Source organism: Numida meleagris, chromosome 3 (assembly GCF_002078875.1).
Source record: "Numida meleagris isolate 19003 breed g44 Domestic line chromosome 3, NumMel1.0, whole genome shotgun sequence".
Lineage (NCBI taxonomy): Eukaryota > Metazoa > Chordata > Aves > Galliformes > Numididae > Numida > Numida meleagris.
This window is the reverse complement of record NC_034411.1, coordinates 40,659,031-40,680,916: the sequence shown is the minus strand read 5'-3', so window position 1 is coordinate 40,680,916 and position 21,886 is coordinate 40,659,031. Positions and strand designations below refer to the sequence as shown.

General features: G+C 45.7%; 2 protein-coding genes across 9 annotated transcripts in view; one reads left to right on the top strand and one right to left on the bottom strand.

Moving 5' to 3' along the window:
- The window catches only part of CAPN9 (calpain 9), a 29,287-nt gene extending 27,442 nt beyond the window's left edge, over window positions 1-1,845 (bottom strand). For 2 of the 4 annotated variants that reach the window (XR_002436682.1, XM_021390986.1), the window contains exons 1-2: window positions 1,186-1,342; window positions 759-1,077 (exon numbers count right to left, since the gene is read on the bottom strand). Coding sequence is in view for 2 of the 4 variants with exons in the window: in XM_021390986.1 (XP_021246661.1) it covers window positions 759-971 (213 nt within the window). In the remaining 2 variants the exon portion in view is untranslated. Of the gene's footprint in view, window positions 1-758; window positions 1,078-1,185; window positions 1,484-1,555 lie in introns of those variants that run through there. The other 2 variants (XR_002436683.1, XM_021390987.1) reach the window with 2 other exon arrangements.
- AGT (angiotensinogen) lies at window positions 3,436-21,243 on the top strand. Of its 5 annotated transcripts, none has more exons than XM_021390993.1 (5): window positions 3,436-3,506; window positions 15,512-16,328; window positions 18,941-19,205; window positions 19,474-19,618; window positions 20,178-21,243. In XM_021390993.1, the coding sequence occupies exons 2-5, from the start codon at window positions 15,536-15,538 to the stop codon at window positions 20,367-20,369; spliced, it is 1,395 nt and encodes a 464-aa protein (XP_021246668.1). In that variant the 5' UTR covers window positions 3,436-3,506; window positions 15,512-15,535; the 3' UTR covers window positions 20,370-21,243. The 5 variants fall into 5 exon arrangements, with proteins under 5 accessions (XP_021246668.1, XP_021246666.1, XP_021246669.1 ...); XM_021390991.1 differs by having other exon boundaries at window positions 3,443-3,506; window positions 15,509-16,328; XM_021390994.1 differs by lacking the exon at window positions 3,436-3,506 and adding an exon at window positions 10,454-10,538 and having other exon boundaries at window positions 15,509-16,328.

The following is a 21,886-nucleotide window of genomic DNA, read 5'->3' as shown; positions in this document are numbered from 1 at the left end:
TTTTGTTCTTGTTCTCTCTTGTTATCACTATCGGCTAAGGAAAGCTCTCTACTAAGTGAGAAGCTTTCAGACTACGAGGGAAAAGAGAAGAAATGTCAAGTGTTAGCAAAGAAATGAAATTAGCCACAAATTTTCTGTGGCTGCTAGTTAAACTTGGGAACCTGGGGTGATGGTGGGTTTGTGATCTGAGAGCATGTGACTGGTGAAGCTTCAGGCAATCACTGTGTTATTAATGACTGTTATGCAAGATGCATTAAGAGATACTCGTCGAGCCCTTGGCTACTGCTGAATGGCTCAATAACCGTGGCATGTATTCCTAATTTCTCAGTGCTTCATGAAGGAAGCAAGCATCTCTCATTTTTAAAAGTTAAAAGGCTTTTCTTTTCCTGTTTAGCCTTAATTACGAATTTCCTCCATTAAGAACACTTGTTTTTTAAGTAGTCATCACATCATCATGACGCATTTTACCTTTAATTACTTGCGTGCCCTCTCATTTTCATCTTTACACTACTTTTGTTTAGAAATGATGTGGGAGAGAAGCCTGATTAGAAAGTTATTTATGCATGTACATAAACATGAGCACATTATGTGTGGCTGCACATTAAGCTGCAGAAGGCAGAACAGAAGAAAAACTACATACAGTATTTAAAATGAATAAACCAAAAGCCTTCACATGAACAAGGGAATATGGACATTTCACTGCTGGATGCAGCAGCAATCCCACGGAACAGCGGGGCAAATGGACATTGTATACTCACCCCAGGCCTCTTCCAGAGGAAGGGAATTGGTGGCTTTTCACTGAAGAAGAGGGAGGCATTGCTGGCGGGGAAGTCAGGGTCCTCGAAGAGGCAGCCACTGCGCAGGCACTCCTGCTTCAGCTCCTGGTAGGCCTTCCCTGAGCTGTGGGTGGCACGTGCCTCCTGCGGCAGTGGTGGTGGCCTCGGCTTTGAGTCGTGGAAGAGGTAGGGCATGGCTCCCAACAGGGAGAAATGCAGTGGGCTGAGGTCTAGCAGAACAGGGTGCAAGGGGAGAAACTTGTGGGAGCAGCTCTGAGCAGCACGGGAGATGATGAACACCCTGAAAGCAAACAGGAAGGGAAAGCGTCTGGCCCAGCCACACCAACTGCTGGGGTGGGAGCGGGGAGGTGGTGCCAGGCCCTCCCTGGGGCAGGGCTGCTGTGCCCACCTGGTGGCAATGAGCTGACACGGGGCCTGGCACCACTCCCCACTGCCCCAATGAGGACATGGGGCCGGGCAGGAGGTGGCCACTGACTTCAAGGTATGTAGCTCCTGAGGAAAGCCCTGGTGGCAGCGAGCCACTGGAGTGAAACTAGAGCTGCAGGAGGGTGTAGTCTCTGCAGCTACTGCAAGCTCTCCCTTTTCATCCCACACCTGAGAAAAACCTAGCATGCCCGATGGTGGGGCTGTCTTTGTGGCCAGATGTTGACCCTGTTGAAGGACAGCAGGGCTGAGATGTGCAAGGGCTGGCCTCAAGTTTGAGGCGGTGGAAGCTGGTGCGGAGAGCTCAGAGCAGGGCAGGTAGCAGGAGATATTACCTGAGGGAGGGATCGATCCTATCGGACTGTGCATGGAAGGAGTTCCGTGTGCACGGTAACACAGGATTTTAAAACCAAACACACTTGCCACTGAGATCTGGGTTTCACAACCTTGTTCATCTCCTGTTGTACTTTTGCTGCCTGGAATATCACGTCTCGCATTAGACAGAAAAACACTGTCCTAGAGAGGATGTCAGTGCTGAGGATCCTCTGAAGAAACAATGGTAAGGTTTCAGAGCCAAACAGTCATGGATACCCCTCCATACATTGAAAGACAAGAGATGCCACCCTCTCAGAACAAATCACAGTTCCTGTAATACAAAACATAGCCCAGAGTACAAACACTGCTCAGCCTCCCTTTGCTTTAATTGGCCCTTTGGTGGACCAGTCAGAGCTTGCTGTCAAAGATGATTTATGGAGAGCAATTAAGTGAAACAGAATTAATTCCTTTCTGTACTGCTATTTTTCACAGCAGTGCTGAGAGCAAAGCTTTCTCACATGTTTATTCTCCATAATTGCACCCATTGTTGATGTCTGCAGGCTCCCTCCTGAGACCAAGTTCCCATTGTCCAGGAATACAGATGCTGTCCAAATGTGTGAGAAGGGCCAGGCTTTGTGCTCCAAATGTGGCAGTAATTTGACCAAACTCTGAGTTTGCAGAACAGATCCCAAACTATTCACCTCTGCTTTTTCTACAGTCAGTGCAGAAGAGCTGTGCCTCCAGCGAGTGATCATTGCGTCCTCATCCATAAGACCTCTCTGGAAATTACTGTGTCTTTTGACTGCCTGCAGGGGAAGCTTCATGGCCTAGCTTACTGTAGATGCCCAGCTATCAAACTTGTGTATCAAGTGAGATGAATCTCAGCTAAAAGACTAAGGCAGGCAAAGGGCACAAATGCCAACATGAGCCTTAGGGATGTGATGTACCCTGTGTCCCACATTCAGACAGTGGTTAAAACAGTAATGCTCTTTAGCCCACACAGAGATGCTGTGGATTAGGCTTGTTCTCACATGACAAACTAACATGAAGGCTGGAGAAGGAAGTCCTCAGCACCCTGGACGCAGAGCTTCTACATCTGCTACGCTCAGCTGATGGGCGCTCTTGCTGCTGGAGGGGAATTGATACAGTTTCTCTCCTATGTGTGTACTCTGGTGCATCATAAGGGATGTTTTCACACTGCAGCAGTTCACTCAGAGGGCAGAGACAGCCCTTCCACCTCCCTCACTCCCCCAGCCCAGCATGAAGCTTCAAGTCATGATGCTGCGTGAAAATTCACCTCTCTGAGATCTCAGCCTTAGTTCAAGTCTGCCTGAAAGTGGCATAAAGAGACAATGCCTGGGGAGGGCAGTTGAAAAGAGAGGAATGAACATCTCTCTATGAATGACAGTGGCTGGTTCCTTCATTCATCAGGGAAATTATTTGTATTAGATTTATGTATAGTAGGGCCTATTAAACTCTGCATTGTGCTTGTTTCTGTGTGGATAGGCAACTTTAAGATACATCCTGCCCTGCTGGAACAGCAGTATACATATAAGATACAAGGTAATGGGGAGATAAAAGGGAAAGGCTATAGAAGTGGTTTTGAAAGGTGGACGTGTCTGGGAGATTTGACATGAAGGAATTACCTTGATAAGAGTAAAAAGGCAATTATACCTGTTTGTCCTGGCGTCTTTGCCATGGATAACTGCAGGGATGCCAATAAAATCTATTATTTTTGTGGTATTCCGCTACGGACAGTGTAGCAGAAATGCTAAGTCACAGCTTAAAACAGTGACAGAGCACCTAGTGGGAAGGCAGGCCAACCCAGGGGAGCTCAGGTGCACGCAATGCCCCTGAGTGACTGGAAGAGGTGGAGCCAGCATCCACCCATTCCCAGGCCTCATTTAAGGGTTGGCAGTAGAGGTGAGGGTATCTTGCTGGAGATTCCTGCCTACTGGAGCCCTTCTGAAGGTAAGCAGTTTTTCCTCCTTTGTTTCTGCAGCCATGGCTGTTGCGCATGGGCTTGTTCTTATTTGCTGCAGCCTAGGATTGTACCACTCCACTATTATCACTGTACTTTCCATCACATTGTAGCATTGCAGACAACAAAAACGTGTTGTTACAGCTCATGGTACTGACAGACAGTACTAGATCCACCAACTTAGAAAGGATTTGATCCTTAGATGCGCTGGTCCTCTGAGGAAAAAGTTGAGTGGACTTTAATGCTGGAGAATGAGGTGAACACAGATAATAAGAGGCTGTGACAGCAGGCTTTGTACACGTTTGCTTGGCAAGCTGTTGCAATGGACATATTATCACATTAAAGCACTGTAAAAGCAGGGCTTGTGACAGTCTTGAGAAACAAATTCCTTTCTCTGTGCTTGTGCTGTCTCAGGGACAGCTGGTTTCTCTCCAGCTGCCCCTGTCCCAGCAGGGGTGAAAGGGCAGGTCTGTCCTGGCCCTGCAAAGAGAGTACCTGCACAGGTGTGAAGACAAGAACAGCTGAGATATAAATGTCAGAGTGCATGCAATTAGTTTCCAGCAGGCCTTCTCTGGAAAACCAGTAGGCTCCTGTAGTTGTGACTGGGCAAGGTGTCAAGTTGACAGTGCAGAGTGCATGTGATGCACAGGCTGGAAATGTTTGGTGAAGCTGAACAGCATTTTCTTCTCTATGCACCATCATTAAACACCTGCTCCTTAAACTGCATGGAGTTCTATTTGTATCCTCAGCCCTATCCAAGGGCTCTAAAACCTACAGAGTGTGAGCACTAGTTCAGCTGCCCATAGGCATCATTCAAACTACTGGTACCAAGGATATAGGCTCCTATTGGAGGCTGTGCGAAATACAGAGCCTGGGAACCACCAGCCCATAGCCAGGAGAGTAGCTCAGAGAGGTGGGATTTTACTTTTTCTTTTGCCCCGGAGGTGATACCTTTGTTCCTGTTCTCCAGAGCTTGAGTGATGAGACTTCATTTCCTTTTCCATCATCAGTGCTGTCAGATCAGATTTCCTTGAACTGTTGCCTTTTCACTGAGAAGGCATAAGGTTTCATTTGGTTTTCTGTAGCTGTAACTGCTTTTCATCTGGGGAAGACTCTTAGTCTCTCTCTATTCAGCTGTTACTCAAGGTGACACAAAAGGAACCCGAAAGGCCCAACACAGGAAATTGTTATGTCCACTTCTCCCTGGCCTCTTGCTGAGCTTCATGCTACAGCTCTGACTTTCAGCCCACATTTTTCAACATCTGGTGTCTGCTTTTCTTAGTCACACTTACGTAACTCCTTCCCCATTGACACCAGGTGGACCCTGGTCACTCAGGATTTAAAGTTGGTTATTCAAATGACAACAACCTGATTAAGTCTTTCATAACCTTGTTGTCACTAAACCTCATGCCCTGTCATCAGTTTAATGTTTCAGGGTTTATCTGTAGCTTTTGACCTGACTGATCCCAGGTTCTCCAGTGCTTGTTGGCTGCTAGCAAAGCCCTTCCACTACTGTCTGTCCTTCTCTAAGAGGCTGTTTTAGGCCAGATGATTTCATTCTGTGCTGTCTCCAGGGGCTTGAGAAACACGACTGGTTTTGTCTGGGTCCCTTTATAGCACTCCTTATATTTGCACTGATTTATGGATAGGATTTACTATGTGGACCGAGGTGCCTTCTGTGAAACTGAGCAACTCTCTGTCCTTCCTTCTTCCTCTGACTTTGTATGAAGTTATATAAAACATCTTTGTTCTGTCTTTGAGATTAGTCTCATTTTAAACAGCTTGGCGCCTTCTGAACTTTGCATTGATTTGAATCCAAATGTCACAGCCACAGTCACATGAAACCACACTGTTTCTTATACTTTCCATTACTTTGGCCCAATGTAGTGTGGACTTCTGCCCAGTATCTTGCAGCCTGGTGAAGTTTGCTCATGCTCCTGCACGCATCTTTGCTAACTGGGAACATGCTATAATGCTGCAACTATAGCTGAGACCAGATGAAATTGAGCTGAGCTTGGGGGTTAGTTTTTAAAGACTCTTCCTTCAGCTTTCAGCAGTAAAGCAATACAGGCTTTTTCTGGCCTGTTCTGTAGGGGTAACATCCTTCTCTCACTCATTTCCAGAGGCAAAGGGAGGGGAGGTTGGGAAGATGATGAATGTCACGCAGAGTTCTAGGGGTTGTGCTGGGACTGCAAGCCAGGCCTGAGGACTAGGCTGCCCTACTAAGTGTCATGGCCAGCCTAGTGCAAAATGCCGCAGAGCAACAAGACAGGGGGTACTGGAAATCAAGGGGAGGGGCTTTAAAAACTGCCCTTTGAAAATCCTGCTCTGATTTTTATTAAAGAAAAAAATACCTTGGAGGAACTGCAAGATATCAAAATCTCATCCAAAGGAGGAGGCCAAAATTACAGTGAATGCTCAGTATCATTTTGCACATCAGAGAGCGGCTAGAGGCCACAGCCTGGTTGCTTTTTCCATGCAAGTAGTAGCAAAAGGGCCTTGACCTAAAGAGGTGTCTGTCCCAAATGTGGTCTTAGGACTCAAACATGCTCACACCACCTGTGGCTCTGCAGTCACTGACTGCTGGCAATGAAATGCTGACTCAGGGCAGGCGTACCCCAGGGCTGCGCTGTCACCTTGAGTTGCTACAACACCCAGGGCAGCCCCCTGCTGCAGCCCACCTTGTCTGGGATGCCCCAGCACTCACAGACCCTACAAGTAGGCTACTTCTCTGCCCTCCCTGCCCAAGCCTGGCAAAAAATTGCTTCTCCCCTCCTTGTGCACCAAGAAGGAAAGACAAAAGACATCATCCAGTGTGCTCTGGTGAGTAACGACAGCATTATCTGTGCTGGCAGCTGCAGTATCAGTTGGGCAGCCTTGTAAGTGCTTTACCAAGACAAATAGGCATAGCTATCTGAGCTGCTGTTCCAGGCTTTTGTCAGAGCTGAGCCAGCGCTGCTGCATTCATACATTACTTTGGAAGAGGGGCTGTTTAACAAACAAAAAGGTGCTTTTAAGATTACGTATCTTTATTCTTCTCTTTTGAACTGTGAAACACCAAGTGGCAGTGTGGGAGAGGAGCCAGCTGCTGCACCTCCTCAACGCCTGCATCGCAGGAAGGCCCTACAGGAACTCAGATTGTACAGGAGTATAGATGTCAGAGCACCCACTGGGCTTTTTGAGAGCTTAGGATTTACAAAGGCTTCCATCAGTCTGCGTTCCAACACCCTGACTAGAGGCAGTCCCAGTTCTTTTCTCACCGGGAGCATCCTGGGCTGAATTCACTGAACTCATTCAGTTCTCTCCTTTAGGCGGTAGGCTAACATGTTATTTTACAGTTAATACTGAAAAGGTGGAAAAATAAGGCAAGATAAAAATAAAATAAACCCAAAACCACAGCAAACATTCAAGCGCTTGCTTAGGAACCATCCAGTACAAACAAAAGAGCAGGAAACTCTGCTCTCTGACTGCTTTTTGCCACTTACTGAACCCTCAGAAACTTCAGTCACAAGCTTTCGTTATTTCCTGTAAGAAAACACCAGTGGGCCTACGTTTAATTTTCATCCCCCTTGCTTCCAGAGCTGTTGGCTGAGCGAAGCGAGGAGAGGTTAACGGCATTTCCAAGTGCTGCGAGGCCGGGGCCCTCCGCACGGCGGCAGCTTTGGCTCAGGATTGAGGAGAGGCGGGAGGCGGCCTGTGGGCGGAGCTGCTGCTCTGCTCTGCTCTGCTGTCCTCCTGTGGGCTGTTGAGCTCCGAGCGGCCCCGCCGTGGCTGTAGCCGGAGCTCAGAGCCTGCTAACAGCAGCTGTATCGTACCGAATGTAATTATAAGCCGGGGCAACGCCTGCTGGTGTTAATATATGCTCGTTTGGAGGTGTTGCATTGTTAGGTGAGGCTTGCGGGTAGGTGGTCAGCAGCAGAAAGGTCTCCCTCAAGGGGAAAGCAGATGCAGAGGTGGTGGTGCTGCTGCTGCAGGGAGTCAGGAGCAGCCTCCTGCATCAGGCAGGAGGGCTTGTGGCACCTCGGGAACAGAGTGCCCCGTGCACTGTTTGGGGAGGCCCCAGCTACTTGAGTCAGCCCACTAGCTGACCATTCACCACACGTGTCTCCAAGTTGTGCCACAGGAAAGCTCAGAAAGAGCAGTGAGGTACTGACATAGGCTGCCCAGGGAGGTGATGGAGTCACCATCCCTGGAGGTGTCCAAGAACTGTGTGGATGTGGCACTGAGGGATGTACATAGTCAGTGGGCACGGTGGGAGTGGGCTGATGGTTGGACTTGATCTTAGTGGTCTTTTCAACCGTAGTGATTTTATGATTATATGACCAAGTCGAGCATGGCACTGATTCAATTTCCATGCTGAAAAGTTGGCATTAGGGTTAACCTTCACTCACATGGTCCCTGGGTTTAGTTGTGCTGCTCCTCACTGTGAGAACCAGCAGCAAAAGCGGGATAATCTCTCTTTCATCATCTGTACTTTGAATGCTATTATTGAGAAGCATTTTTGCAATCCTCTTTACACAAAAAATTGGGCAAGTGCTGAGTACATCCCTCATGTTCACCAGCTGCTTTCACAGAAAAATGTGTTCCGCCAACAAGGGCAGAAGTCAGGTGTACAGAGAGAACATGGGAAAATAAAAATTACATACAAAGCTATTCCTTATCAAAGTGTTATTAAAATAGTCCAAAAAATTACTTTGCACAGCCTTTCCCCATCAGAGATAAGAAAAGTAAACAAAGAAATTGAGCCCATGGGAACTTGCCACAGTTGTCACGGAACAGGGGGGAAGATTGGTTTACTATCATGCAGAAACCTGCCTGGCCAACCTGCAGATCTGTACTACCTGACTCTTACCTACTTATTTACTCTGGAAAAATCCAATGAGTACTTTGCAGCAGAAGTGAGAACAGACCCCAAATGTTCAGCAGGAGGTAGAGGGACAAATTTCAGACCCCAGAGCAGTGAATCTGCTGCTAGTTAGTACAGGTGCTTTGACTAAGCAAGAAAAGAAAAAAATCCCTGAGAAGTGGCTAACTAATATTAGGAGCCTAGACACCGTTTTTGAAAATTATTCACGTTTCCCAGGGCTTATTGATTTATTTGAAGAGACAACAGTGGGCTCCTAAATGTGGCGTACAAAGGAGCACTGCCCTGCTCGGGTCAGGTTTGCTGGATGTGATGCTTCACTGACAGTTAACACTGAAATAGTATTTCCATTGGTGCTAGATGAGCCAGGTTAAGCTGACCTTAGCTCAGATATCTCCATTTCCATCACAGGCTGTAGACAGGCATTTAGAGGAGTGTACGAGCTACTACATGGATCAAACTAGGACTCAGACAGCTGATTGTGTGGGGATCTCCTGAGTTAGCACCTGGACCATCGTGTTCTGCAGCTTCTGATGGCTGTGTCCTCAGTGATTTCATATAATTTCTTTTGCTCCAGTTAGCGCTTCCAGTTTCCACAGCATTCTGTGGCAGTGCCTTCTGCAGTTTGTATATGAAGCGAGACACTTCCTTTTGTTTTCTGCCTGTAGTTTTACTGGGAACTGACTGACTCTGGCATTATGGCAAAACAGAGTCGGGACTTGGTGTGTGCCTTCATCATTTTGTGTTTGCTCTTCCAGTCCCAGTGGTTACTCTTCCAAACCAAAGTGCGATGGTATCCCCGGGCATTTGGTTGCTCTACAAAGATTTTACTGGGGGTTTCACAAATGCTCTTCCTTCCAGCATCCTGCTATTGTGCACCTACCCATAAAGCATTATTCCCTGGCTACTTCTTGTCAAGTCCTCCCACACAGGCTTCTTCTTTCTCTCTTTTTTTCTTGTCTTTTTTGTAGTTTGTCCTCTCATCTTAGTGCCTTGTCAAGACTTGATGCAACGTTCCCTCTCCAAAGCAAAAGAGAGAGAGAAAAAGAGAGTTTTGAACACTGATGGGTATTAGAGATTTGTGGTTACCAACTTAAATCCACAGGTTGTATAGATAAACTGTTTGTGTCCTGCTTCCTATTCAAGGTAATTTAGTCTTAAAGAAAGATACTCTTAAATTTTAGTAACAAATGATATATGACTATATGCAGGCACTCTGAGTTAACTCTGTACGAATTCATAATCAATGCAGGCCAGAAGTGCCAACTCAGCCTATGAAGAACTTGTGCTGAGGTTCTTAGCACTGCCTGTGGGCTCAGTTTGAGCAGCATCATTCATTATCCTCTCTCCAGAGTCACTTCTTTCTCCATAAATTGCATCCTAACTTCACACGAGGCTACTACGATGCTGTCCTTAGTAGTGTGTCTGGCCCCTTTGAAATTTGGAAGGCTGGAAAACAAAACAAACAAACAAAAAAACCAGAATAAAATATTTATTATTGTCTCTGCACAAAGTGCTGAATTTTATCCAGCCTTTCCCAGAACTCTCTGGATCAATGAATGCTTTGGCAGAATGGAGACAAGGCTGACAATTCTTCAGCAAAAGAATTGCTGGCTTGCCAATCAATTGAAATTTGGTCTTGGACAAAAACGTTTTTTCCTATTGAAGACCGAATTTCTCACTTCTGGCTATAAGATCAATATTCTTCTACTAGGGTTAAAAATTCTGAACCGTAGCTGACAGTTTTTAACGTAAGTAAGCAGTGGCAGCAACAGCCCACATAAGTTTTCTTGGGCAGCACAGTGAATCCCCTGTTTGCACTTCAGAAGAGAGAGGCTAGCAAAGGGATTTCTTTTCAGTGGAGCAAAGGAGATGAGGGAGGCTGCAAGCAGAGCAGTGACTGCAGTACCAGCAGGAGCAGATTTTCAGCCACTCCCTGCTCCCTCTCTGGAAAAGGCAGCTGTGACCATGAATAACAAACAGGAAAAACAGAAGCAGCTCTAAAAAAAAAATAAAAAAAAAATAGGGCAGTGCAGGGGGAGAAAGAAGCTTGGGCCAGCTTATGTAAGTGTGAGTATAAAAGGGAGACCCAAGACCCATCCAGAGATCAGGAGGAGTCAGGCAAAAAAAGGACAGGAACCTCTTCATTGAGCAGCAGGTTTGAGACGTCTGTGCTTCTTTATACCTTTACCTTGGCTATTGCAAGATGAGATTTGTAATGCAACAACAAATTAGGGCTTTCTTTGTACAGGCAATGATTTTAGGGAGGATCTTGCTTTTAACTTCTTGAGTTCCTGTCTGCTGGAAACCCCGAGGGAAATGGTGGAATTGCTGTCTCTGGAGGTTTTCAAGGAAAGGGCAGGTGTGGCACTTAGGGATGTGGCTTAGTGGGCATGATGGGGATGGTTAGACAGTTGGACAAGATCTTAGTGGTCTTTTTGAACCTTATGTTTCTATGAAAGTTTTTCAACCGTTTTCTTTTCCAGTGCAATTTTTCTGCCACAGTTCTCTTTGGGGAAGCAAATCCACAGTCATCATAGCTGAAAGGTGGGATACTTGTTCTCCAAGAGAGTGATCAGGCACTGGAACGGGCCACCCAGGAAGGTGGTGGAGTCACTGTCCTTGAAGATGTTCAAGAAACATTTAACCGTTGTACTGAGGGACATGGTTTAGTGGTGATAGGTGGATGGTTGGACTGGATGATCTTAGAGGTCTTTTCCAACCTTGATGATTCTATGATAGAGACTGTCATTTGGCTGAAGTCTAGCTCTTCAAGCATAACATCATTCCTAAAATCATGGCAACTCAACAAAAATAAGCCCGACAAAAGGGTCCACATATAGTAATTAAGATAATGCTTGTGCTCTCTACTATTAAAAATGGCTCAGAAGTGAAATGAAAAACTAACTGTAATTAAGTCATACTGGGATAAAATATGTTCCCAGTTGCGGCAGTGCATACTCTCCATAGTCTGAAAGTATCTTCTTTAGTATAAACTGAAAGATTAATGCTAGAGATCCAAGACATGCACTGGTGTATGATGCATAATTGTAGGGGGATATTAATTGAATGAGCATAAGTGACTGGCAAATTTGGGCAATTTGTGTCTGAGCTTTGCACTGGGGCATAAACGTGGGCTGAAATCAAAGGCTTTATCGCCATAAGGAAATTGCTGCTGTTGGGAACCATGCCTACAGACTGAAAAGGAGACCACGATTCACTGCGTGAGCTGCAATGTGACGTGATCACGGCCCACAGGGCAGCTAGAAGCTGGGGTTACCCAGACTGCTCCATCTAAGTGCTACAACTGCATTTCTGTATCATGGATGAGGCATAATGACACAAGGAGTTAAAAATACAGTGGCTATGGTTTAGATGACTTCCCATCCAGTATTAATGTCTACAATAAATACATAAGTCTGGCAGCTTATTACTGAGCTACCCTCATTAAGGATACTTTTCAGTTTTATGGAGCACAAGGTGCCCTTTGCTGAAACAGCGTAGGCTTCTGTGTCCTCAGTACTGAGAACTTCAGATGGAACTTGCATTTTCCCTGTGCCCAGGCCTGGCTCAGGAGGATGCAGTAGGCTGGCAGCAGCCCACAGGCATGGTGCAGCCTGGCCCAGAGCACACTGCTAGGCCCAACACCTCCTGCAGGTCCAACCACTTTGGTTCCATGTGCACCTCCACTGGCCCTGGGGAGCGGAGGGCTAAAAAGGGAGATTGCAATCTGAGACCCAGCTCTTTCTCTTCAGTATTTAGCTGAACAGGATGCGTTCTTAATGCAGGAGCTGCTTCTCCTGTTGCTTGGATGCATAGCTGGGCTCCATGCATTTTATAGCTGTCTGGAGATGGTGCAGATGCACCGGGCTTTTTCTGTGGCCAGATGCTCTTCAGACTGAGATGTTTCAGCAACAAGTGGAGAAAACACCTTAAATATTTCAAGCGTTTTGTTTGGGCCTTGTTGCATGACAGCATGCCATACATGGCTGTGCTCAGGACTGTTATCAGACCTCATTATAGCTTAAATAGTGAAACTGTTCAATTGAAAAGCAGTGTTGCAGAGATAAACGTCTTCCATCCCTCCACCAGGGCTCAGATATCACTGACAAAACCTTCAGTTCCACCACTTCCAGCAGCCTGGACTCACCCAAAGCTTTGTTCTGTCTTTCTTTGCTCTCGGCTTGCTCCTTGAAATCCTCTTGTAACTGAGCACCACAGCAAGAACTGGGCTTGACTGGCCCTCTAAAACTGAGCCTCTAGGATGTTGTCAGTTCTGTTTCCATTAGGGCCATGGGATTTTAATTGCTGACTATAATAATGGTGCTGAATGAGACCAACTGTGTCATCCCCAGATTAATTCACCATTTATTTGCTTAAAGAGAAAGAGGGGGCATGCACGGGGGCAGGTTCCTTCCAACTAAAGCCATACTATGATTTTATGATTCTGTGCCAAAGCTGGAGGTTCTCTTCCAAAGCAGCAGGAAGATCTCTGAATCCCACTCTCTTCTTCTTTTTCTTTTTTTTTTTTTTTTTCTAAATAATACTGTGGGAAGTTGAGACTGGGAGAGGTGAATTCTCTGTTACCTGGATCTGGTGACCGAATCCTTCTCATTTTCATTCTCTCCAGCACATTTGCTTTGAAGAGGAGAATGAGTGAACTGTTGATCTTATGGATAGGTTAAGAGGTTAAAAATGTGACATACTCCACTCACTGATGTGTCACAATCACAGTGACAAGCCACAAGTCAGAGATTCTTATCCAAGAAGAAAAATATCTGGTCTGACTGTAAAAACTGCAGGCACAAGGAAACCTGCATTTATTTGAGTCTGGCATAAAATGAGCAGAGTTATTGTCAGGTCCTGTAATCAGTTCTTCCGCATAACAAAACCATGGTGTCCATCTTAGTCAATGTGAAACTGCAGGCTACAAAATGAGCTGGGTCGGGTTAAAGGTTGTGTATTGATCTCTAGAGTATTCTGCGCATCATCCAGTGCTACATCACAGACGTGTTTCATTGGGTCCTTTCTGGTCTGATGTAATTTTTTCCGGTCTTCCCACCTGTGAGGTAGCTCTGTGCAATGCCACTGGAGACATTTGGAAAGGCCCCTCCCTTGGGAAGGGCATAAATGTCCCCAGGGCCCCAGCACAGCACTCAGAAGGAGCCACAAGGAGCCTGCCCCAGAGGACAGGGCGTCTGCGGGGGGACAGCAGCGCGGACAGTAAGCACGCTCGGTGGGTTTGCTGTGAATGCCAGTTGTTCAGCTCAAGTTTTCTTACTTTTCCAAAAGGCTCTGTGTGGATTTATTTAGGGAAACACAGCATGTTCGCTTTCTACAGATCAGGCTGTTTAAGTGGCAGCAGTGAGAACTGCCCTTCTGCTGTTTCTGCCCATGAAGGTTGGCGTGGTGGCTCTGGGGAGAAGCAAGCTGCCAGCACCAGCTGTTGTGAGGATAAAGGCAGAGAATGGAGGGGACAGCAGCACCAGCTACTGCTTCCAATGTGCTGATTTAGAAGGTGGGGTGGGATTAACTACAACAGCAGAGACTCCATTTGCAAGCCAACCTGTTAGCCACGTACCTACAGCCTGGGAATGTAAATGCATGTTAACAAGCAAATGTACCTAGCAGGGTGTCTGTCTAATTACCAAGGGTCTGTTCATCTCAGATTTTGCATTTGTAAGAGTGTGGTGATACTGCAAACCTGAGCATTATTAGGCATGAAACACCTGGAGATCCCTAAGCAAAATTAATATGGTTATACCTTGTAAATCAGGCTGGGTGCTAGCTCTCAAAAGGCTGGATTCAATCCCAAGTGCTTCCACTCTATGTAAACTAAAGTGTTGGTGGGACATACATCGCACTGTGTCTTCTTAAGTGTCAGGCTACCAGACTGGCACTACCTGGAGACTGGCACCACTCAAAAACTGGAGGAAGAAGGGCAGAGATGAGATCTGGGTTAGCGTTTTGCCCATTCAATGAACTCTGCAGAGACTGGAAAGGGCAGTAAGAGGGTGAAAAGAGTTGAAACGAACAAGGTACCCCTGGTAGTGTAAAAATGTAGCCTCGAATAATGGCATTGTGGCCAATAAGAAGTGTTACTCTCACAGAAGAGTAATTTCTGACACATTTGGATTTCAACTACGTGAATCCGAAGTGACAGATTGTTGCACCTCCTCAGGTTTGCAGAGCTTTCAGTCATCAAAAAATGGATACAGGAAAAGCAAGAATTATAAATACAAAAAAGTTGTCGGTGTGTTTGGGTATACAAGTGTATCTGGATATGTATGTGCACGCATACATGTCTATGCCTTTCTTGTACCCTATATGCACCTCGTCCCTTGTGCTGAAACACTGGTAATGTCCACATTCAGGCAAGGTCTCCATTTGTAGTCAGGTAAACAAGAGCAGCAGGAAACCTTTTACTGCAGGAGAAGATTGCTTGTGCAACAGAGAAAAACTGAGTTTATTCCTCCTAACCCTGTTTTTAGGTAACAAAGGTGCTATGGATATAAGTACTTGATTTCAGTGGTAGCATGTTTGTGTAAGTGAGCCTTGAGGCAGTGTGCCTAGAAGCTAGAGTGAATGTTTGCACTGCGCTGTGGAAACACAAAGTGCTTTGTTAGTGCCATGCATTATGCTGACTTGACACACGAAGCAGGACAGCTCAGTGGTGGGACGTTAAGAGGCCTGGTTTTCAAACTCACTTCTCCTGTAACAGCAGGCAAATCGCTTAGCCTGCCCGTGTGTCAGCAAGATTTAGTGCAGCAATTTGCAGAGAGAGCTCCAACTAGGTCCCGGGAGCAATATAGCTGCATTATCATAATGTTTTGAAAGAACTAGTAGTCTAGTTTGCAGGCATAGCTCATTGCGATACACAGCCCTGTTGCTTCCAGTGCTCAGTCCTCAGGATGCAACAGTGGATAATGCAGTTAGGTGCATGTTTAGCATTTCCCCACCTCCTGCTGCCCTGGCCTTCTCAGTGAGCAGGCAACATAGCCAGCACTAGACATTGTGCTTCCTGCCTTTGTAACACGCACACAGTACGAGCACCTCACTGTATCAATACAAGGAACAGTATTTAGAATAGGCTGATCAGTTTTCTTTCCTCCACGCTTCTTCTTTCAGCAGACACTGCGGAAGTGGTTTTCCGACATGAAACTGGCAGCAAATCTTCTCTGTTTGCTCCTGTGCCTCATCGCAGTGGGTTGTGACCGGGTCTACGTCCACCCTTTCACTTTGTATGCTTTCAATGAGAGTGCCTGTGAGGGGCCGGAACACTTGGCCCAGGAGGGAAAGAAAACATTTGTGCCTGCCTCCATTGAATCCCAAACCACACCTGCCTATGAAGAGGATGTAAAGGATGAAGTCAGGCTGGACTCCTCAAGCCTGAGTGTCCATGGGAGGCAGAAACTGAGCTACCTGAAGGACTTTGTGCATGTTCTTGGCATGCGGTTTTACAGTTTGCAGAGGGAAGCATGGCAGGGCCAAAATGTCCTCCTGTCCCCTACCAGTCTCTACGGCTCCTTGGTGTCTTTCTACCTGGGTGCATCCAACCAGACGGCCGCTGATTTGCAGGGTTTGCTGGGATTTGTTCCTCCCTCTGGAGACTCCAATTGCACCTCCAGGGTGGATGGGCGCAAGCTCCTTGCAAGTCTAAGGACTATCGAAAGCCTCATCAAAAACCAGGATGAGGAGCTGCTCTTTTCCAAGATGCTCTGCCTCTTCTCTGCCCCTGGCATACCCTTATCCCAACAGTTTGTGCATAACTTGCTCCCCTCTGCTGATGCTTTCTACACACGAGCTGTGGACTTTACAAACCGAAGTGAGGCAACAAAACAAATAAATGCCTTTGTGGAGGCCAAAAGCAAGGGCCAAAGCAAGCACTTACTGACAGACCTCGATCCAGGTACTGACTTGCTGTTCGCAGTGGATGTTCGCCTGGCAGGTAAGAGGGAGCAAGCAGTCACGTTGGAGGCAGGCTGGGTGGAGAAGAGGTTAGCTACCCTGCTTCCCCGGGTGGAAACAAGGCCAAGAGGTGAGAGAGAAGAGCTCATTCAGATGGGAACCTGGAGCACTGCTCCATGCTGTGTCTTGTTCCCAGGGTCCTGCCCACACACCACCTCCTCTCACCCAGCCACAAGCCAGCCAGGGCAATGGAGAAGAGACGGAGGGAGGTGGCATCAGGGGACTTCTCTTAGATCAGGAAGCTAAGGGTGAAGAAAGTTGTGGGAAGGTGAATAATAGAGTACTATGCTTGATTTCTTACCAAAAAAGAACTAAATGTCCTGAGGGGCTTTTGGCAAAACTCATCTGGAAAGTAAGTTTAAAGCAAACAAAAACAATACCTTTCCACAGGCTAAAGGAAATGTCAAGGTCAGAAAGTAAGCTGCCAGTTATGGAAGCTGGGAGAATATCCAAAACTACAAGTAGGGCAATCTCATAATTACGTATCGTTATTCCATTGCTGACGTGCCAGAAATCCCTCTCTACTGCAACTTCGAGTGTAGTTGGTTCTCAGCATCCTAATGCCTGAATGCAATGCCAGAGATGGCAAAATTCAGGGCAATTTGTGTACCAGTGACTGTATTCCAGAAAACTGCCAGTGAACCATGAGTTTCTAAGTGGGCTTCTACTGCTAGCACTGGAGCTCTGGTGTTCATGAAATGCTTTTGTACCTTTATCTTCTTACCTGCAAACTGCATTTCAGATTTCCTTTGCCTTTCATGGGTGCTACTGAAGGATGTTCTATAGCGCTCATTAACGGATCCCAAATTCTCAAGGAAAGGTGTGAGCTGAGACAATCATCTTTTCCTCAACATGAGGTCTAGCATAGAGATAGCACTACAAAAACAATTTTTGCATTGCAGACTTTGACATGGTCATAAGAATCTTCTTTTAACAGAGTGATTTTTCCTCTTCTATAGAGGAAACTTGTGATTTTATTCACTGAGGAACACATGCTTGAAGGTCTGAATATCACTGGATCAGCTGTGCTGCCTCCTCTCTCAAAATGATGCACTTAAGATGCTGCAGTCTCCACCTGTGGGCTGGAGAATATTGGCTCAAGGATGAAATAATTAGATAATCAACTCTTGTGAGAGATGGATGGCAGCATTGGCTTGGCCCTTTGGCCATGGAGGGGCAACCATGACAGCTACTGCTGTCGTGTTCCACATTCTGCCTCATAGCTGTAGAAAAGAAAAATGAAAACACATTGTTTTGCTCTGAAGCACATTACATAGGTTTATGAAAAACTATCAAGAGCCAAAGGGTTGATAAAATGACATGGCAGAAATCTAAACAAAAAAAACCTAAAGGCTAAATATACTCAAATAGTCTCAGCTACTCTTCAGTTGCTCACAGTTGTTTCCACATTTGCTGCTGAGCGGGAACTGCCCTTCAGAATCCAGCAGAGAACATTAAGTGCAGCTCTTACTGATTCAGTTTTTTTTTTTTTGAAGTTGCGAAATAATTACAAACTAGTCTAGTGAGTGAAGATACTGCAGTTGGACTACATGATTTTAAACCCACAGGCAGCATTTAGCAAATGCTAATTTCCCAAGCAGCACCCTTGCTTCAGATGGCGAACTTTCTGCATCCGAAGTCATATTAAATGCTCCAGAGACAATCAGCTTCCTGGCACTTTATGTCAAGCCTTTCTGGAAGCTCCTTTCATTTAACGGGAATGCAGAAACTGCCTGGAGCTCTTCCAAGGTCTGTGCCCTCAGGCATTCACCCTTGCCAGAGGGCAGCGCTGCTTCAGGGAAACTGGTGAGAAACACCATTAGGCAGCCTACCATCACCTGCTGCCTCACAAAGAGTTGGATGTGACTTTATTTTCCCCTCCCCAAGACCAGGTTAGATTTTTAAAAACAGTTACTATCCCAACTTGATGCATTTAAACTAAAAGCTCAGTTCCAATTTTTTCCCTTTTGTTTAATTCTGTTCCACTCTTGGCTTCTGCTCTCCTGTGACTAAGTTTGGCAAGGTTACACAGACAATGTGAAAGTGGCTCATTGCTGCTTTCAGGTGCTCCCTCCTTTTCATGAGATGAGGGAAAAAAAAAAACAGCAACTCTTTTCTGTAATTTTTTTTGAGGGTTTTGTTTTTGTTCATAGAACAGCTTAGTTTGGAACAGACCTTAGAGCCTTCCCAGTTCCAACCCCCTGCCGTGGGCAGGGCTGCCACCCACCAGAAGTAGCTACCCTGGGCCCTATCCACCCTGGCCTTGAACATCTCCAGGCATAGGGCACACACAGCTTCCCTGAGCAGCCTGTGCCAGTGCCTCACCTACCTTGCATCAAAGTCCCAGGCTGCCTCAGCAGTCAGCTACAGCTGGGTGAGGGCACTGCCAGATGAGTTCAGCATAGACAGCCCTTGTGCACAGTCAGCACAGCTGCTCAGGGGATGCAGAGGTTACACAAGCTTACAGTATCTGTGATTGTACACACGCAATCCTTGTCTGACACTGTTATAAACAAACACACACCTCAGTTAGGGGGCAGGGGGAGGATGGAGGAGAAGAATCAATTTAAAATTTCTCCATCTGTTTTCTAGTGACTGCTAAGAAAGCCTCTCGGCTGAAAGAGCCTCAGGAGTTCTGGGTTGATTCGAACAAGGCGATCTCAGTCCCCATGCTGTCAGTAACTGGGGTGTTCAAGTACATGACTGACACCAGTGAGACCTTTTCTGCAACCGAAGTCCCCATTGGCAAGAATGTTCTGCTGGTGCTGCTGCAGCCCATCAACGGCAATGACCTGGACAAAGTAGAGGCCGAGCTCCCTTCGCAGTCATCAGCCTGGCTTGAAAATCTGTCCCCAAGGTACATCTTGGGCACACATGTGACCTCCTGTAGGAATGAATGGGTTAGGGTGTGCAGTGCAGCTCTGCCTACTTCCTGCTCTCCAGCGAGGGTCAGATCCTGCCAGTGAGCATGTAACATCTAGTGCAAACAGAGATTCACAGAAACCCAGGGATGCCACAATATTAGTAGAAAAAACTTCCACCAGCTGCCCAAAAACTGCCCAAACACCACACTTTGATACCACAGGATACACAGCCTTTTTTTTTTCTTTTTTTTTTTTCTCCAGGAAAATTAAATTAACTTTGCCAGAGTTAAGAATGGAAGACAGCTCGGATCTACAAAGATTCCTTGCAGATATGAAATTGCCTGCACTGCTGGGGAAGGAGGCAGATCTCAGTAAAATAAGTGACACCCACCTCACTGTTGGGAAGGTACAGTATGCATCACTGGTGTTTAACAAAATATGCCTCCTGTAGCTGTGTAACTTTAGAATCATAGAATCATTAAGATTGGGAAAGACCACTAAAATCATTTAGTCTCACCGTCAACCCCTCACCACCATGCCCACTAAGCCACATTCCTAAGTGCCACACCTGCCCTTTTCTTGAAAACCTCCTGAGATGAGGATTCCACCACTTCCCTGGGGGTTTCCAGCAGCTAGGAACTCAAGAAGTTAAAAGCAAGATCCTCCCTAAAATCACTGCCTGTAGAAAGGAAGCCCAAATTAAAAATAGTCAGAGCCATGTGAGACACAAGATCAGCAGGGGACGTTCATTTGCCAGGGAAAAGGATACAAGGATTTCATACAACCTAAGTGTACAAGCTATTGTAGAGCTCTTTCACGTTACAAGTATTTCAGTGGCTTATTTAACACCCACGAGCCTACCCTGTACTGGTTACAGCTCATCCAAGTGACTGATTATTGCATGTCCTTTTTCATCTACTTAAACTCTATCATGATTCTGATGACTCATGCCTTTTGCATTACAGATAATGAATAAAGCCTTTTTCCAACTGAACAGCGATGGAACAGATCAGCCAGAAGATGCCACAGCACAGGAAGAAGATGCGGTGCCACAGGAAGTAATGCTGAACAAACCATTCCTTTTAGCTGTGTTTGAAGCGAAGTCGAGGGCAATGGTTTTCCTTGGTAGAGTAACAAACCCACTGCAGGAGGTTTAAATGGAAGCACTGAGGAGGAGGGGAGAAGTGATGTGTGTTTCCCATCACCTTTTTCATATTCATAAGCTATTTTTATGATCATGTTGAGTGCTCTACCTTACTTGAAGTGGGAAGGGTTTGAAATACAGCTTTTTAAAAGCTAGAAAGTTACAATATTCCATCCTTATCTGTTTCATGCGAAGTGACAAACTCCTCCACCCAGTTCCCTTCTTTCCTTCTCCCCATTTTGTCTTCGCTGTTTTTCAAAGCAGCGGGGATAAAACAGTAATCAGCAAGCCACTGACTTACAATGTTGTAAGTGCAAGTGCCATTTACTACAGAAAGGTGGAAAAAAGGATCTCTTCATTCCTTGAGAAGTCACCTTTTAGTTTGATCAGTTTTGCAAGAGACACCATCTCTACAATTTTTCAAATTATCCACAGAGATTTCAAGCTTGATCAGCAATACTTGCCTTTAAAATGCTGCCAACAGCATGGGCAGGCTTTACTCGTCCCACTGAGCCAAGACTGGGCCTTGGAAGCAAAAACACGTTTATAGGACGTTTCTTCTTTCTGCAGCCCAGATGGACACGTTTTTCTTAACTCCATGGAAAAACTAAAAATAGGGCTGGTAGCATTAATGAACTGCTGCAGATGAATTCTCAGAGCCTGACAACATTATCTCTGATTATTTAGGAAAAAAAGAAGAAAGAGACCTACTTACTATTCCAATACAATTCCATTACTTAGAATGTTTTCCAATCTGAGAGGCATTTATTGTAGTCTTATAGTGAAAAAAAGAACATTGCTGGTTAGAGCTCAGATGTGTAAGCCTTAACACATCCAAACCATATTTTCTTTAAAGGAAAAAAAAAAAAGGAACAAAATGGTATTAGTGGCAGTAATCCATACTAATGTCTGTACTAATGGTGGGTGTGTTGCTGCACATGAATAAAATGGTTTTAACAGTCCAGTCCAAATTTTAGCTGTCATAAGAAGTGGAAACGTTAAACTAGAACAACAGATTATTAGACTTGAATCCTGAATGAGGAAGAAACAGGGAGTGAAATCTTGGTCCTAAGGAAAGCCTGCAAGAGCTTTCCCCTTTGATTTCGTTGGCACGCAGCCTTCCACCTCACATTTCTACATTTGCCTTTGGAGCTGATGGCATTCAGACACTAACTACAAACCTCTCTGGGGTATGATACCATATGTATTCTGCAGAATGCAGTCGCTTACTGTCATCCACAGTGGTACAAGTTTCTGTCTTATCCAAAACCACTAATGTCCATGGCTAGCTGTTGGTGCTACAGATATACAATGGATTCTTCTATCTTAATAAAAAAGACATATTAATAACAAACGCAACTCACTCTTGTGAATACTAGGATTTCAAATGCTATAATATCTATGCATTTATCTGATTATACTGTATATGTTCCAGATGCTCTATCATACAAATACTGTGCTCGCATTATATACAGCAGCAATTAACTACAAATATGCAGAACAAGAAAGCTGCAAATAAAACCACCTTCT